Below are 18,249 nucleotides of genomic sequence, written 5' to 3'. Positions count from 1 at the left end.
TTCTCTTTAGCTTCCTTAGTTCCCAGGCATTTATTGACCGCTTCTTGTAGTGAATTGCATATATTAACTCATTAGATGTTTGTTTGTAATTACTTCCAAACTACTATAACTTTGTATAACTACTGTAACATGTGTATTATGTGTAATTTTGTATAATTTTGTATAATTCTGTATAACTATTGCAATAACTGTAAGAATATCTAATGCCAAATTATTACAATTTTGCATATTGATTGTAATAACAATTTTGTCTAAATGCCATACGCTAAATAAAATGTAATGAACTCGTATGGGGAGATGATGTGAGAATAGCGGTTTTACCTCTCTTTCTTGTCACTTGTTTCTGCCCTGGTATAGCTCTGGGTATTGTTGTAACATTTGCCCGTCTAAAAGTAGGGAAGCCTGACCCAAGGTAGTTATTGATCGATGCATGTTTTTCGTGAACTAGTTTTGTCTATCGGTTTTAAGTGCCATCTGCAGGCGAGAAAAACAAAACATGTAGCAGAATCTGTTAAACGAAGCATAAAAGGCGACCAGAACGGGACGGAACGGACTGTACCAGTAGGCCACTGTAACCCTATCGCATATCTGTCGAGAAAATGTTCAGTGACCACCAAAAGCATATTTTTCCACAAACATAGCTAAGAACATACTGATTTAGGCAAAAAAAAAGTTGATTGTGAAGAAAAAACTACAGACGTGACGTACGTTGCTTGGAAACGCTCCGGATAGTTAGTCGAGTTAATTGTAACAGCTGAATAGCGACTATGTAATTGGAGCGCGGCAAAAGTAGCAATCTTATTAAACCATAACAGATATTTGTTGGCAAACACTTATCTGTCTGAGCGCACTCTAGCACCTTTAGACGAAATTATACCACCGAGACTGCTCTGCCCCGGTAGTGGATTCGGCCCCAGTCCCCCTACATGGATAATATTATATATAGAAGTAAGTCTTTCTTTGGTTGTGGTTACAGCCTTGTATATGCAAGTGGAATAGTAGAAACTTCAGATATTCCTGAATAAAACAGACATGGGTGCGAACATACTTTCGAACCAAGACATTATCTTTATGAAGTTACTGTACCAGTCGCCCAGATGGAGTGGGAAATGTTTTATAAGTTTCATTTATATATTTTACTCTTGTTACAAGTACTATATTTATTTTCCAACCGTCTGGCCTTCTCAACTGCAGAAATTAGTTTAAAACTTCATTCCCGTTATCTTGGTACATTTGTTGTTGTTGTCGTCTTCAGTCCTGAGACTGGTTTGATGCAGCTCTCCATGCTACTCTATCCTGTGCAAGCTTCTTCATCTCCCAGTACCTACTGCAACCTACATCCTTCTGAATCTGCTTCGTGTATTCATCTCTTGGTCTCCCTCTACGATTTTTACCCTCCACGCTGCCTTCCAATACTAAATTTGTGATCCCTTGATGCCTCAAAACATGTCCTACCAACCGATCCCTTCTTCTAGTCAAGTTGTGCCACAAACTTCTCTTCTCCCCAATCCTATTCAATACCTCCTCATTAGTTACGTGATCTACCCACCTTATCTTCAGCATTCTTCTGTAGCACCACATTTCGAAAGCTTCTATTCTCTTCTTGTCCAAACTGGTTATCGTCCGTGTTTCACTTCCATACATGGCTACACTCCATACAAATACTTTCAGAAACGACTTCCTGACACTTAAATCTATACTCGATGTTAACAAATTTCTCTTCTTCAGAAATGCTTTCCTTGCCATTGCCAGTCTACATTTTATATCCTCTCTACTTCGACCATCATCAGTTATTTTGTTCCCCAAATAGCAAAACTCCTTTACTACTTTAAGTGTCTCATTTCCTAATCTAATTCCCTCAGCATCACCCGACTTAATTTGACTACATTCCATTATCCTCGTTTTGCTTTTGTTGATGTTCATCTTATATCCTCCTTTCAAGACACTGTCCATTCCGTTCAACTGCTCTTCCAAGTCCTTTGCTGTCTCTGACAGAATTACAATGTCATCGGCGAACCTCAAAGTTTCTACTTTTTGTCCATGAATTTTAATACCTACTCCGAATTTTTCTTTTGTTTCCTTTACTGCTTGCTCAATATACAGATTGAATAACATCGGGGAGAGGCTACAACCCTGTCTCACTCCTTTCCCAACCACTGCTTCCCTTTCATGCCCCTCGACTCTTATAACTGCCATCTGGTTTCTGTACAAATTGTAAATAGCCTTTCGCTCCCTGTATTTTACCCTTGCCACCTTCAGAATTTGAAAGAGAGTATTCCAGTTAACATTGTCAAAAGCTTTCTCTAAGTCTACAAATGCTAGAAACGTAGGTTTGCCTTTTCTTAATCTTTCTTCTATGATAAGTCGTAAGGTTAGTATTGCCTCACATATTGGTACATATCGATAAATATTATGGTTAATCGCTTCGTTGCTGAGGATAACGTCGCAACAGTTCTCTTTTTTGCCAAAATATATTTCACAGACTAGTTCACGGTTGTTTTCTTGAAGATTTTTTCTTTCTTTTGTTGTGCTGGTCGTGAAGACATTTCAAAAATTTGATATGAAACACCACTTCTCTTATTGTCCTCGATAATGTAAATTCATAACTACGTTTCTCATACTTCTCATTTCCCTCTTCTTGTTGTCTATTTTCTTGCGCACTCTTCTTTGTTTTTGATGGTTATAGCTGCTCCTCTTTTTCTTTTTGCTGTTCATGCCTCAGTCATTAAATGACTCAAAAAATGTGTTGAACCATATTACTTAGTAAGTTAAGGAACATGTAAGAATAAGCAAATGAAAATTAAGCGGCAACTGCATTTTTATTCACATCACTAACAACATAGCGTATACGATTTTCTAGATATGGTCTTCTTTCGTCTTTTTTGTGGCGCCTTTTTCCAGACCTGCTGCTTACAAAACAGTGTACATTCCGTGCAAACAGATTCACTGTTTCTCGATGCTCTCTCGTGAATAGGTTTGTTAGCCAGTGAGGCAAATAAACACAGTCACGACTTAACAGCTCGCAGCAGTCGGTGCACGAGCAGGGACACCAGCGGCACTGATGGCTCCTCGATGACTGTTCATTAAAACAGCAGCCTGTTGTACTGCACAGTAGTAGCAGGCGAACCACCGAATGTGATGGTGTTCGAAGGCACACGGTGTGGAACACTTGTGGGATGTCCCACTGCACGAACAGGAAAGCCAGCGAAGGTGACGGTGTTTGGTGACACGCTCCACGGAGCAGCGTAAGTGATGGTGTCTGCAGACAGACCGCTCGGAGCTGCGGCCGCCGGACCGACGATGGCACACGCTGGAGAAAAGGCAGCGGCTGCCGGATCCCCAGCAGTGTAGATTGCCCCGACCTGCAACCAGTGACGCGGTAAATACTGATGGTATCTCAGCAAATAACAGCTACACAGCCACAATTTATTACGTTATCTATTTAGTCATAAGTACACTAGTGGCCATTGAAATTGCTACACCAAGACGAAATGCAGATGATAAACGGCTATTCATCGGACAAATATATTCTACTAGAACTGACATGCGATTACATTTTCACGCAATTTGGGTGCATAGATCGTGAGAAATCAGTACCCAGAACAACCACCTCACGCCTGGGCATTGAGTCAAACAGAGCTTGGATGGCGTGTGCAGCTTCAGCACGATACCACAGTTCATCAAGAGTAGTGACTGGCATATTGTGACGAGCCAGTTGCTCGGCCACCATTGACCAGACGTTTTCAATTGGTGAGAGATCTGGAGAATGTGCTGGCCGGGGCCGCAGTCGAATATCTTCTGTATCCAGAAAGGACCGTACAGTACCTGCAACATGCGGTCTTGCGTTACCCTGCTGAAATGTAGGCTTTTGCAGGGATCGAATGAAGGGTAGAGCCACGAGTCGTAACACGTCTGAAATGTAACGTCCACTGTTAAAACTGCCGTCAATGCGAACAAGAGGTCACCGAGACTTGTAACCAATGGCACTCCATACCATCACGCCGGGTGATACGCCAGTATGGCGATGACGAATACACGCTTCCAGTGTGCGTTCCCCGCCATGTCGCCAAACACGGATGCGACCATCATGATGCTGTAAACAGAACTTGGGTTCATCCGAAAAAATGACGTTTTGCCATTCGTGCACCCAATTTCGTCGTTGAGTACACCTTCGCAGGCGGTCCTGTCTGTGATGCAGCGTCAAGGGTAACCGCAGCCACAGTCTTCGAGCTGATAGTCCAAGCTGCGCCAACCGTCAAAAATGGCTCTGAGCATTATGGGACTCAACTGCTGAGGTCATAAGTCCCCTAGAACTTAGAACAACTTAAACCTAACTAACCTAAGGACAACACACACATCCATGCCCGAGGCAGGATTCGAACCCGCGACCGTAGCGGTCGCGCGGTTCCAGACTGTAGCGCCAGAACCGCTCGGCCACCAGCGGCCGGCGCGCCAAACGTCGACGAACTGTTCGTGTAGATGGTTGTTGTCTTGCAAACGTCCCCATCTGTTGACTTAGGGATCGAGAAGTGGCTGCACGATCCGTTACAGTCATGCGGATAAGATACCTGCCAGCTCGACTGCTAGTGATACGGGGCCGTTGGGATCCAGCACGGCGTTCCGTATTACCCTCCTGAACCCACCGATTCCATATTCTGCTAACAGTCATTGGATTTCGACCAACGCGAGCAGCAATGTCGCGATACGAGAAACCGCAGTCGTGACAGGCTACAATCCGATCTTTATCAAAGTCGGAAACGTGATGGTACGCAATTCTCCTCCTTACACGAGGCATCACAACAACGTTTCACCAGGCAACGCCGATCAACTGCTGTTTGTGTGTGAGGAGTCGGTTGTACACGTCGTAGGTGTCGCCACCGGCGCCAACCTTGTGTGAATGATCTGAAAAGCTAATCATTTGTATATCACAGCATCTTCTTCCTGTCGGTTAAATTTTATGTCTGTAGCATGTCATCTCCGTCGTGTAGCAATTTTAATGTCCAGTAGTGTGGTTCTATCAGTTTAAGGAAAGCAATGAGGTATAGCAGAAGCGAGGCTAGCTATAAAATTAACACCAATCTTCTGAACCGTATGATAAACAAAATAATACAATTGTCCTCCCAAGTCTTACCAAGGAAACAAAATACCGGTTGACGGACTGAACAAGAAGGATATAAGCAAGCAGTCCTCTGTAGCCCCAAAGCAAGACTTCATTTCTGAAAGAAATTTCTTAATATGTACGTTTGGTGCTGAGTGGTGTATGGAAGCGAGTCATGAGCAGGTAGTGTAGGAATACCAGTAAAGATTAGAAACTAGAAGTTTGAGATGTGGTTTTACAGAAGGATGCTGAAAATTAAGCGGACTAATAGGAAATGATGAGGTTGTCCACATGGTCCACGGGGAGAGGAACTGATGGAAAAGATTGTCTAGAAGAAAGGACAGAAAGACAGAACATGTGTTAAGGCATTATAGAATAATTTCCATGGCACTAGAGAGTGAAACATCCAAAGATTGTGGAGAATTACAGAGAATGGATTTCATCCAACAAATAGTCGATGGCACTTGGTTACACACTTCTCTGACATTACGAGTTTGCTGCGTGAGAGTCGTGGCGGGTCCCTTCATACCAGACAAGAGATCGTGAGAAAGAATTCAGACCCAAATGGCAATTATTGAGCGTTCATACTTGCCAGACACGACCTATCATTGTACTACGATCATGTAGTATGCGAGGAAGTGCATGTTCAATGACATCTGACTCAAGTGTGTACCCGAGTAGTACGACGACGACTTCAGGGAGCATGAGCACTTGATCAAGGTCATAGAAACTAAACAAAGAAGTGTAGTTGTAGAAAAGTTTTTTTTTGTGGAATAGTTTCAGAAAAGAGCCAGAAACCAAATTCTCTCTCGGAAAAGAAATTATGCAGTTTATGAAGACTGGGTGATTCATTTTTGCATTTCAATTATAATTCTAGCAGCAGTCAGCTTCCATGGGTATGAGGTTAGGCACATGAGAGGACCGTGGAGGAGACTGTAGGAGATAACTGTGTTCTGATTATCGATGATGCAGTGCTTTCCCTTTCAAAGTAGCATTAGAGCGGAGTCCACAGAGCTGTATACGAACCCACTGAAGATATTGTGGAGTACAAATAGAGAGCACCATCGACCTCTGAGTAAACGTTCCTCGTACTTGAGTAGATATACCTCAAAACGCAGTACTTCCTGTTAGAACCTGTTTTCTAAAACTCCTAATAGCATATTAATGATGGGAAACACACAGCAACAGAACATACAGACTGTACAGAAATTCCCGTTACAAACTTCTAGGACTTTTAGAGAGCAGTGAGTACGTAATATTTCGAATCGGACCCATGTCCTGAAACGTACTGTTTCCGTCCCACGACTGTTTCAGTTCAGACGTGTAACGCTACCACATCTGCTGAGGGAAATAAGTCTCTGAGTTGCTAGTCCTGGTATGCATAGGGTAGACACGATGACGTGTACTGCGTTCTAAGAACTACTTTTTGTGAGGTCGTATCCAAGTTTAATTTACAATACTCTTTTTAGGGATAGAGGAAGCTCTACTAGCAAGAATTCTGCCACCTCCGCTAGAAGCTGAAGAGAAACCATGTGAGATAGGGGGTGTATACCAGGACACGCTTCGTAGATACAATGTCTGTAACAACTTTGGTGGTCGCTACATCAAGCCGCAATTGTAACGTATCACTACTGTCTTGTACCTACAGTATGCTGGGTTCTTTTGTGTTTTGGAATAACGTAAAAACCTCAAGTTTAAGTGCTAACAGAAACGAATGTTCTTTGACGGGTATGAGAATAGGCACCTGACAGGACAGTGGAAGTGATAAATTGATGTTTCGTTATGTTTCCTTAATATTTGTTACCTAATAATTGTACTGCTTTACAACTGTTACCTATTATTTGTACAGTGTCACGCCCAATTCAATTCTTCAAACAGGAGTGCAAGAGTTAAACATCTGAATGGAAACCGTCGTAGAATGGAAATGGCATGTCTCCGGACATGGGTTCCTCGTCAAAATATTATGTACTCAATCCCTTCTAGAAGTTTGTAACGGAATTTCCGAATATCCTCTATAATCGAACCCACTAAAACCTATTTCCTTAATCAATGATCGAAAATGGCCTTTTTTAACTCTAATGCACGCATCACCCCGCAATCACAAAGTATCGCGAAAGTGCTAAAGTTTCCCAGGCACTATTCACACGATTTCCAAGTCTTCATTAATTCGGTCAGGGAGGATATAGTGTATTCTATGAAGCCGTTGCTGCAGAAAAATTATAAAACATTTCGAGCGTTAAAAATCGACTGTGAACAACTGAATTTCCGGTGTTTAGCCTAGATGCATTGTCCTTAATACTTTTTCTTTAAAGCGTTAATTAGAGAAGATGACTTTCTACTCATTGGCGTAAGGAGTGAACTAGCAGCAGCTTCTTTTAAATTTGTCTTGTTCACAAATAATTAGTTGTTTCTGGTGAGTCAAATATGATTTAGGTTTCCGTACGTTTCATATATCTCTTTAGGCAAAAGTACTTCACATCCGTGTTACCTTGAGGCATATTGTTGTCAACTGTCTTATACAACGGCAAATGATCAGCTGCTGAATGAGCGAGTAATTCCAACAGCAAAGTCACTGTCTGTGTCTGCTAGACAGCCTCTTAACTTCTGTGCTCTCTCAGCCTGATGCGTGTGGCTGCTCTACTTAAAATGTTTGACTTTTTGGACAAGGGCGAAGCCGTGAAAGCTCGTAAGTGTTTTCTGCTGCTTAACTTCTAGGTGGAAGGTAACTAGCTTGGCTTCCTGCAGTCATGGCCAGTAAATTTTCAACAGCGTATTTTTTTAGATCTTACTTCAGTTTAATGTTAGCTTGGGTTCACAACTTTGCTCTACTACCACGTGAGAAGGCTCTATACACTTATACTTCCTAAGGTGAAAACGTTAGAAACGAAAATTACTTTCGCTACCTGCTTCTGAAACCTGAATTTGCGCCTAGTAGACATTTAGATCGCGGAAAAGTAATTTTATCGACAGTACTGTTGACCAAAGACACAGCTGAATGGAAAGCTCAAGGGAAACACAAATCTGTAAAATTAGGAATCCCTAGGCAGTCTGAGAGTTAATGAAGATTCTAGTGTTTCTAATGTCAAACCATGTGAGTTATCTCTGAGTGATTAAAGAATTCTTTAGCGTAGAATGAAACACTAGAAACTTTCTACTAAATTCTGGGACATCTATTAGTTTTAGGTTATTAAAAATACAGTTAGAGCAAATGCATTAGTAGTGGTACACAGAGGAAAATGTGTATTGCTATGCCATCTCAGATCCTTTCTTCGTTGAGATTGGTTACATATTACGCAGCTTAGAATGTACCGCAAGATGTGACTGTTCGTTAATGAGAATAGTATGAATACTGTTATGAGCGTACGATTTATTTACATACATACACAGACTGCCCTTGTACTTCCTTTAGTCGTCTGTCAACACACAACATACACTATAACTTGAAACACATTAAGCAATGTATAGTTCGCTCGGTTATGGTACGAAAGAATTTTTGTAAGTATTTAAAACCTGCGTTATTCCAAGGGCCGGGAGCTATAAACGTTCATTAGACAGAAAACAAGTTTATGTATTCAATTTCTCACCTTACTAAGTTGATCCAATGACAGTTGTTGCGGAGTCATCGCACAGTTGGACGGCGAGTCGGCGAGAAGTTCACCCTGGGTAGTGTCCACATCTTTTCTGCAGACGACAATGATGTCAGATAAGAATCTGTCCTCCGTGCAAAGAACAGGAAACGGGTTGCTAATGGGAATATCAAAAATGGCCTTGTTAGGACTGGAAGCTGTGCACATCATTGTCAGGGGTAGGTTCACTTTGACACTGTTATCTGAATGGCTGCAGAAAGGCCTGCAGGAAAGCCAGTAATTATTGGCAGTGTTCAAATAAGGAATAGCAGTGGCAGGTACAGCAGGAGCGAAGCTACTGATGGGATAACAATGGGAACTGGCAAGAGAATAATTTGCTTCGGTTTCAGAAGAGAGACTCGCTGGGAAGTTGCTGGCAGAAAGATCGACAAATGAGGTACTAGGCTTGTTGACAGGCTGAAATGCATCTGTAGTGTCTACCCTGACAATATTGCTCATAGTTTTGGAAATGCTTTCTTGGGAGTTAACAGAGGAAGGGGCTCGCAGATTACTTACAGGAATATTTTGAAATGTGTTGCTGACAGGTAAGTTATCTTTGGATCTTTCGGCAGATTCAGAGACACTGGACGTTTCAAAATCTGAGAAACTGTCTGCAGTCTTAAGCGATGGTGATTTACCAGAGGTACTAACTGAGCCAAATGAGGACACTTTACTACCGGAAGACAGATTCACAAAACTGTTATCCACCAACACGCTTTCTGAGGAACTGTCGGCTCTTTCGGCGGAAGGAGACGAGTTGGGCTTTTCGGAGCTATCAATATTCTGAAGACGAGCAGCATTCTTAACCTGTGGCGATGTTTGAGAAGAACTAATGGAGCCAGGCAAGGGCATTTTTCCGCCAGAAGAGAGACCTATCTTACGGTTGGGGTTCAATTTGCTCTCTGATGAACTATCAGGTTCTTCTTGGGAAGGAGACTGATTGGATCTTTCAGAGCTATCAGTATCCTGAAGGCTAGCAGTATTCTTAGATTGTGACAACGTCTGAGACGGTCTAATGGAGTAGGCTATGGGCACTTTGCTACCAGAAGCGAGACCTATTTTACGGCTGGCGTTCAACTTGCTCTCTGAGGAACTGTCGGGTTTTTTGGCAAAAGGAGACAGGTTGGACTTTTCGGAGCTATCAGTATCCTGAAGGCTAACAGCATCCACAGATTCTGACGACTTTTGAGATAGACTAAGGGAGCCAGATGAGGGCAGTTTGCTACCGGAAGCGAGACCTGTCTTACGGTTGGGGTTCAACTTGCTCTCTGGTGAACTGTCGGGTTTTTTGGCGATAGGAGACAGCTTAGATGTTTCGGAGCTATCGGTATCCTGAATACTAACAGCATCTTTAGAATCTGGCAACGTTTGAGACGGACTCATGGAGCCAAGTGAGGGCATTTTGCTACCGAAAGTAAGACCTATATTACGGTAGGTGTTCAAGTTGCTGCCTGGGGAACTATTAGGTTTTTTGGGAGATGGAGGCAGACTGGATGTTTCAGAACTGGCCGCTTCAGAGTGGGTCGATTCGTTGCTAACTGATAAGGCGTCTTCTTTTTCCATGATGGCTCCAACTCTGTCTCTCAGGGTGACAGCACCGGCTGCTCCTGCCTTTGTCGAGCATGGTGACGGTGCGGCTTCCAACAAGACACCAGGCCTTGCCAAGGCAGCTGCAAGCAGTGCACACAGGACAACCTGCAAGAAAACAAATCGCAGTGTTGTATCTCTCAGTACGCGAACAAAATGTCATTGTGATCCTTTTCCGTTATGAAGAGACGATATTTGATACGTCAGTAATGATAACAGAATATTACTAATGGATACTCGTAACTCGTTGCTGGGCCCAATTACGGACACGCACCCACGTACACACAAACACACATGGAACGCCCCCCCCCCGCCCACACACACACACCCACATACATATACATGTAATAAAATATCGTGTAATCGTGATTATACTGGTACCAACAATTTTCATACTCTCAATGGCTCTATCGCCGTCTTACTCAATTTTTTTTATTTACTGACAATGTTTGGTTCCTTCAGAAGTTTTCTTGCGAATTTGGCCACTAAAATTTACACAGTAAGACATGTTTGTTTTTAATTTTGTAAGAGGTTTTTAAATGACACGCGACCCTTATTTTAGCTTCTCTTTCTGTCTGCGCAGTGACAACTGATGCAAGTAATCCTTTTGTTTAGAGACTGTGACTGACAAAAAGAAACGATTAAATTCATTACAAAGTGGGCTGATAGTTCCTTTTAAATCATATTTTAGGCTCTGTGTTTTCATTATTACTACATAGTTGTGTCTCTGAAAAAGCAATATCTGTGACATTATTTTTCGTGTGTACAAGAATAATTTTGTACTTCAAGTATCAAGCGTTTCGGTATCATTGTTATCATTGACGAATATATCATAAATATACTCGCTTAAATGCTTTGCTTTATCATAAGTCCTACGCTTTCGCAGTGGTGAGATCACATTGCAAGTCATCGATCTGATATTAAATTCACGATACACTTCTGCTATAATTTTATATGTCACTGTGCAATCCTCGTTGGAATGTACTGGTATTTACTGATCGGTCTGTATCGCTCTTTCTCTGATCATATCGGCTGCCCACTTGAAGCTATGTCCTGAGAGACTGAACTGAGGAGTATATCAACTACATAGGTATTCGACAAGTCTCTAGTGTAAAACTTAGTGATGACATACTTTCACCCCATTTACCTTAACCGGGATCTTCCCCTAACAGGCGAAATAACAAATAAACGAATAAATTTTATCCACGCACAGTCTTCTTGCGACTTAATGCATTCATAACATTAAAGAAATCATATACTGTATTCTCCGACTTCTCAGTTCCGGTGTACACACGTAGGTATTAAACAAAAAGCAAACAATGATCCGAAACAATGCAATAGCTGAATGAAGCGGAGAATCCCGAATCTATGTTCATGATCTCGTTCATTCATGCGACGTACAAAGAGTTCGTGTGCAAAAGAAGGCTTATGGAAATGAGTGGAACCCTGCAATATTTCTGGCTAGGATAAAGTACTGCGGATGCAGTAGAGTAGTGACTGAAAGATGTCCTATCGATAAAAACTGTGCAATACGAGTAACTGTTGTTATGGTTCAGTGTAATAACGCGGTTCCAAATCATTACAGGCTGAAAGCCTTGAACGTGGAAGACGGAGAGTAAAAGACATCGTAATCTTGCTTGTGAGCTTCTAAAAACAATAATGATCGACAAAAATCACTTTAATTGACAAGGATATTAAATACTACCAATTTATTTAACGCGCCTTCATTTCAATTTGTGATTAAATTGGGCGTTGTGACTCGTTGTAGCCTGTTATCTACATATGGTGACTTTCCCCATTCATATCCAAATTTCACGCTGTTAAGGCAAGTACCGAGATAATCAGTCTGATAAGGACACGGAAGATATTTTGACACCTTCATACCTCTTCCGGAATTGAGGTTGTGAGTCTACAGTGCTCATCATTTAGCTATTTTTTTTATTTTTTTGCTACTGTTTCCTCCTCTTCTCTAGTGCTCACCCCTGAGATTTGTTGCCGCAGTTATGCTTATATCTGCCTTCCTCTTAATTTGTGCATACCTAGCGCACCCACCATGACTCGTAATGTGTGCATGTATGACATATTGGGTCGTTCACAGTGATTCTTCCATCGTTAGCTCCTTATCAAGTTGATCCCATGACGTCATTGTCTTAAAATCAATCCTAAGAGTTCGTTACTTCTACCAGAGAGATATAGTTTGCTTTCTTTCTCTGAGCATCTTTTCACTGGTAAATCTATCTCTCCTTCGATCTTCAACAACCTTTATTAGCGCTAACTCTCCAGGGCTTCGAGTCGTCTTTCCTTAATTGGCCATACCCCATTCAGACACTTCCATGATCCGTTCCCTTATTTAGCGAGTGATGGTTATGTTGATGAGCGAGTTATTTCTGAAATTAAATGAAATTTTGGCCTGTTACAGTCTCTAATTCTTCTGTTCGGCTTCTTCCATCCCTTTTGATCCTGCTTCCCAAATACGCAAATTCCTTTATCACTTCTAACTGCTGTTCTTCTCATTCGTAAAGGTTCATATTCGCCTTCATCACTGCAATACTTTTCTCTTCCTCTTGTTTATTCTCGTCTCATAGTGATTACAGAAAATCGTTTCCAATCAGCTGAGAGCCTTATCTAGATATTCTTTCGTCTCCATGGTCACAGCAATAATATATGCATATCGCTGCATTTTTATCTTCGGCCGTTAATTTCGATTCCCAGCTAAGTCATTTAGCAAATTTTGTCTACAGCATCCTAGATGTAAGCATTAAATATAAGAGGAGACAGAGCACATCATTGTCTCTCGCCTGTTTCAATTTTCCTTCTTGTACCTATGAAAATCTAATCCCAGTCACATAATTCTAATTGAGACTGAGTGTCAACCGCTTATCTTTGCCTGCTTTCTCCAGTCCTCTGAACATTTCTTGAAAGACAATATTAATTAATACCTTTTACAGATCTATTAAGGCAACATAAGTGAGTTTATTTTTCTGTAATTGCTTTTCGGTAAGAAGCATCAGTACCAGAATCGCCTCTTCTGAATCCAAATTGATTTTCACTTAGTATATCCTCCACCTACTTTTCAGATCTACGCTTTCGCTACTATAAACCTGTAAATCTTGTGCAGGTATAACGTTGTAAAGCAGATGGGCAAAATTTATAAGCGCCGGTACACGTCTAGAATCACCCTCTCCTTCATGAAATTAATAATGAAGATAAAATATTTACATTTCGTAGCAAGTAATTACGGAACTTACTTCTAGTGTGGCACACAGTACTTTCTTTTATGTTGATTTGTTCAAAGAATGCTTTGTATTGAATTCCGTCGCCTAGTTAATATCTATGTCGAAGCTACAGCTGCTTCGTTATTCATGTAGCTGCTTTCGTCATCATGCAGATCTTTAACCTTCATTCATTACTGATCAATATTAACACGGGATTTGATAATGACAATTACGCTAGCCGCGGTTTTCGACAAGAGACAAGCTGCAACTGGGCGAGTTGGAGTGTTAACAACGTCCATCTCAAATTATTACGTCGAGAACATGGCGCTGAAAGCTAATCTTCTTTCCATTATTAGTTACAATCTCAATGTACTGTATATTTCCGTATTGGGATATCATTAGTAAACCCCCTATTTTATAATGACTTAAACTCCCACTTATTAAACATCTTCAAACTTCTGATAACCTCGCAAATGAGTTAATGTGTTAAATATTTCACGATATGCATGCAAGTGAGAAAAAGTCTAGAATCGTTATGAATGCCTTCCTGTTCGAACCAATATAGCCATCTCAAAAGTATAAAGACGCTACAACAGCATGTTTTGAGGTCACGTTTGTGTCAGTTTTCACGACAGGAAGTTAAGGATAACACAACACCCTGTCCCCGAGCGGAAAAAAACCTCCGGCTCGGCCGGGACTCAAACCCGGGCTCCTTTCGTTAAAAATTTGCTGTGCTGACCACGCTGCTATCGAAGCGTACAGGTGTTTAATGTTTGTTGAGTGGCTATCTTATTATCACACAATGGATGAGTAGAGTGGGGCTAATTTGCGAATCGTTACGTTGTCAAATCTCTTGAACTATAAGTCGAATGGTGATATAATTTTGTAGGTACATTTTGTGGTATATATGGATAATGTCAGCAAAATGTGTTGCGAATAGACTCAGTGGTGAAGAAGTAGAAAGTTAAAGCGTCATTACTTGTGCTGAATTTTGACTGCATGAACAACTAAAATTTAGTAAACGGTTAACTTGTTTCCTGTCATCATTCTGTGGGGGTGTCAGCGAGAAGCAGTTTCGTAATGGTTTGAAATTATATGTTAAGTAGGTTGGAAGTCACGAAGTGCTTCAATTAATAAATACTGAATGAATAAAGTCCGCCTCACACTACCTCAAGACATACCGGGTGATCAAAAAGTCAGTATAAATTTGAAAACTTAATAAACCAAGGAATAATGTAGATAGGGAGGTAAAAATTGACACCCATGCTTGGACTGACATGAGGTTTTACTAGAACAAAAAAAGGTTCAGATGGCGCTGGATAGCAAAACGCCAGTGACTGCGCATGATAATCGTGTATAAAAGGAGCTGTAATGAGAGAGAGAATCAGATGCGCCAGCAGTCGCAGCATGTTGGCGTTACCTGAAAAGGCGCTTTTAGTGAAGCTGTATTATCAGAATGGGGAATGCGCTAGTTCAGCGTTACGATCCTATCGCCATAGGAAGGGGATTCGAACGGGTGAAGGTCCGTTGGCAAATGCGGCTGTGGCGAGAATGATTTCGAAGTTCGAAGTCACAGGTTGTTTAGACGATAGACCCCGTAGTGGCCGACCGAGCACAAGGCGTATGCTGCTGAGACAGTTCAGGAAGGGATGGAGACTGTAGCGGGTTCGTCTATGCACGGGGAAGTCGGCGCTCGTGCAGTCGCACGTCGCACCGGCATTCCATACACTGCTGTTTGGTTGACACTTAGGCGTACCCTCCGATGCTATCCGTACAAAATCCATCGGCATCATGAACTGTTACCTCGCGATTTAGTGAAGCGGAGGGCATTTGCGGTGTGGGCGTTTCAAAAGATGGCGGAAGATGACGATTTGTTGAGTAACGTGTTGTGGACCGACGAAGCTCATTTCAAGCCCCGAGGGTCTGTCAACGCCCACAACTGCAGAATTTGGGCTACAGAAAATCCTAGAGCTGTCGTGGAAACTCCATTGCACGACGAGAAAGTCACGGTATGGATTGGATTTACCACATCTACCGTTATCGAGCCGTTTTTCTTCGAGGAAATGCGTGATTCTGGTTTTGTTCCTGTAAAGAACATCATCTTTGCTTTGTCTTACTTTGTTATGCTAATTACTGCTATTCTGATCAGATGAAGAGCCATCTGTCGGACATTTTTTGAACTTTTGTATTTTTTTTTGGTTCTAATAAAACCCTATGTTATTCCAAGCATGTGTGTCAGTTTGTACCTCTCTATCTACATTATTCCGTGATTTATTCAGTTTTCAAGTTTATACTGACTTTTTGATCACTCTGTATATACAGTATATATACTGTATATACAGTATACTGTATATACAGTATATATACTGTTTATATATACAGTATACTGTATATACTGTATATACAGATCTATCTGTGGCGCTTGTCTTACTGTGTGAAACCTGTAGCACAATATTATACCTCTTAATGAGTAGATTGTGGCAGTGTTAAAAATTTTAAAATTCGGTCAATGACTGTACGAAACACTGAAAATCAAACTATTGTTGCGCCTGGAAGCCATTGGATAGGCAACCTGCAACTAATCGGATCATCGTGAGCCGGCTTAATTGCTTATTTATGTAGATTGTATTTTGCAAACCTGTGTAATTCCCAATAAAGGAAAGATTAGTGGAGGACAACCCACCATCACATTATTTCGTTTCGATCACTAACAAACAACTTTCTTTTCAATCGATACGTATAAAATTCTAAACCGATCGTGGAAATAAAATTATCAATCGTACATCACCATTTATAATGAAGTGTTGCAGAGTAATGAATGAAGATCTTACTGCTTTCTTCTTTGATTTTGTTCTTTTGTATAGTGCTTAGGAATCACTTAAGATACATAATCTCGAAAAACGGTACTTGAATGACTTATTCGGTATAAAGTGAGTGTTTCCTATAATACAAAAAGGAACTCAATGGATTCGGAATACTGCAAAGTGAGAAGAGAACAGTGGAACTGCCAAGTCACCACTTGTTGCATGGCTGTGTCCGGTACTCACCAGAGTCCTCATGTCTGCTGGAGGAGAAACCCGGCACTGTGCTGTTTCTGCCCGCTCTGTGGGCTTAAACAGCTCCACCCAGCACCATATCGCTTCTCGGTTATAGTTTCGAACGTCTCGCGCGTGGTTAGCGCTGGAGGGTGCAGGAATGTCGTCACGGGTTGATAAGCGACGTTATCCCCCTCTCGTATCGCATCGCTAGCGATGTAGACCTGCCATCGATAAGCGTCTGCCGTCACTTCTCCCAAACACGCACTCTCTCATTCACGGTGCATTAAGGGGTTGGCGAACCTTTCCCCTGTTCTCAACGGTACCCTTTTCTTGTTTGCCTTTCTGATTATCTACCAAACCCTTAAGTAGCATGTTTGCAGCTGGTTTAGTTTCTGTCAGTGATGCTGCGGCACTGATGTTGAATGCTTAAATCGCAATGTACGGATTACAGCACTGTCTGATTTCTGTTCATCTCTCATAATTTCATTCTCGTATAGTAAGCTACAAATTTAGTACAACACATGGAGAGTTGATCACTTATATTCATAGCACAAACCCATTTACGTAGCCGTTGTGGAGAACACTAGGTATACTTCTTTTGTAGGAACTGTTGGGGAGCACTAGAGACGGTGGTACGCTAGGTGAGAAGCAGTTTTCAATCTTCTCCCATTGCTTCAACGCCGGAAACGGATTCCGAAAAGTATTCTAAGACTTGCGACACCATCCCACTGTCTTGACACAGTTTGAATTAGAAACTCTCAACATCCACAGTGATAAGGTACAGGGCAGTGTCGTCTGGAGGAAAGTGCTTATGGAATAGTGTTTCTAAAGGCTTGCTGTCTGTCACCGTAACACCCACTTACCTGCCAGGTGCAAGAATCTGTCTTCCGCAACTGTAAAATCATTTAACACGTATAAGCAGGTTTCCGTGTCGAAGCTTAAGAAAAAAATACCAGGGACAGAAGCTAACACCTAAAATGTCTTCTCAGTGCCTTTCAAATCAGAATTTAAGAGTCACACAGCAAATTTCAGATAGGTTGCTCATATTAATATTCGTATTTTAATCTTCCTTACACGGCTTTTGCCAGATGAAATAACCTATTTTGCAACCCGATAAATACTAATTACTCTTTCCACGGGAATTACACTTTGTAACGGAACAGCTTTACTTTTACGTTCACGTAGTGTGTCGTCGACATTTGAAATGATTTAGTAATGCTTATTTAATGATAAATTGAGAAAGCCGGCGTTACCGGGGCATTTATTTATTCCATTCGTCTATTAGTCCATCTGCTCCACCCTCTTCTCCCTGTCCATCTCCTCTTCCCCCCTCTACTTCAATCACCTCCTCCCCCTCTCTTTGCCAATCTCCTTCTCCCACTCTCTTTGTCCATATCTTCCCACCCCCCCCTTCCTGATTACCTCCTCCCCATTCCTTTCTGTGCCGATCCCCTCCTCTCCCCTCTCTCTGTCCACCTTCCTCTGTCCTTATCCTTTTGCCCCTCTGTCTGCTCATCTCCCCCATCTCTCTACCTATCTCTTCCTCGTCCTGTCTCTGTTCATCTTCTTTTACCTTTCTCTGTCCATCTCCTCTTCTATCTGTGCAGTTCACCCTCTACTGTCTCTGCCCATCTCCTCCTCCTCCTGTCTCTTTCACCCTCTCTGTCTGTCCATCTCCTTGTCCT

At 41.8% G+C, this 18,249-nt stretch overlaps 1 protein-coding gene across 1 annotated transcript in view; it reads right to left on the bottom strand.

The window, feature by feature from the left end:
• LOC126474264 (mucin-17-like) overlaps window positions 1–18,249 on the bottom strand; it is a 123,556-nt gene that overhangs the window by 80,850 nt on the left and 24,457 nt on the right. The window contains exons 4-5 of the mRNA XM_050101729.1: window positions 9,606–10,419; window positions 8,683–8,882 (exon numbers count right to left, since the gene is read on the bottom strand). Coding sequence (XP_049957686.1) covers window positions 8,683–8,882; window positions 9,606–10,419 — 1,014 coding nt within the window. The remainder of the gene's footprint in view (window positions 1–8,682; window positions 8,883–9,605; window positions 10,420–18,249) is intronic.

The sequence above is a fragment of the Schistocerca serialis genome, chromosome 4, assembly GCF_023864345.2.
Source record: "Schistocerca serialis cubense isolate TAMUIC-IGC-003099 chromosome 4, iqSchSeri2.2, whole genome shotgun sequence".
NCBI lineage: Eukaryota > Metazoa > Arthropoda > Insecta > Orthoptera > Acrididae > Schistocerca > Schistocerca serialis.
Note: the sequence above shows the minus strand (reverse complement) of the source record. Positions and strands in the feature narration are given on the sequence as shown.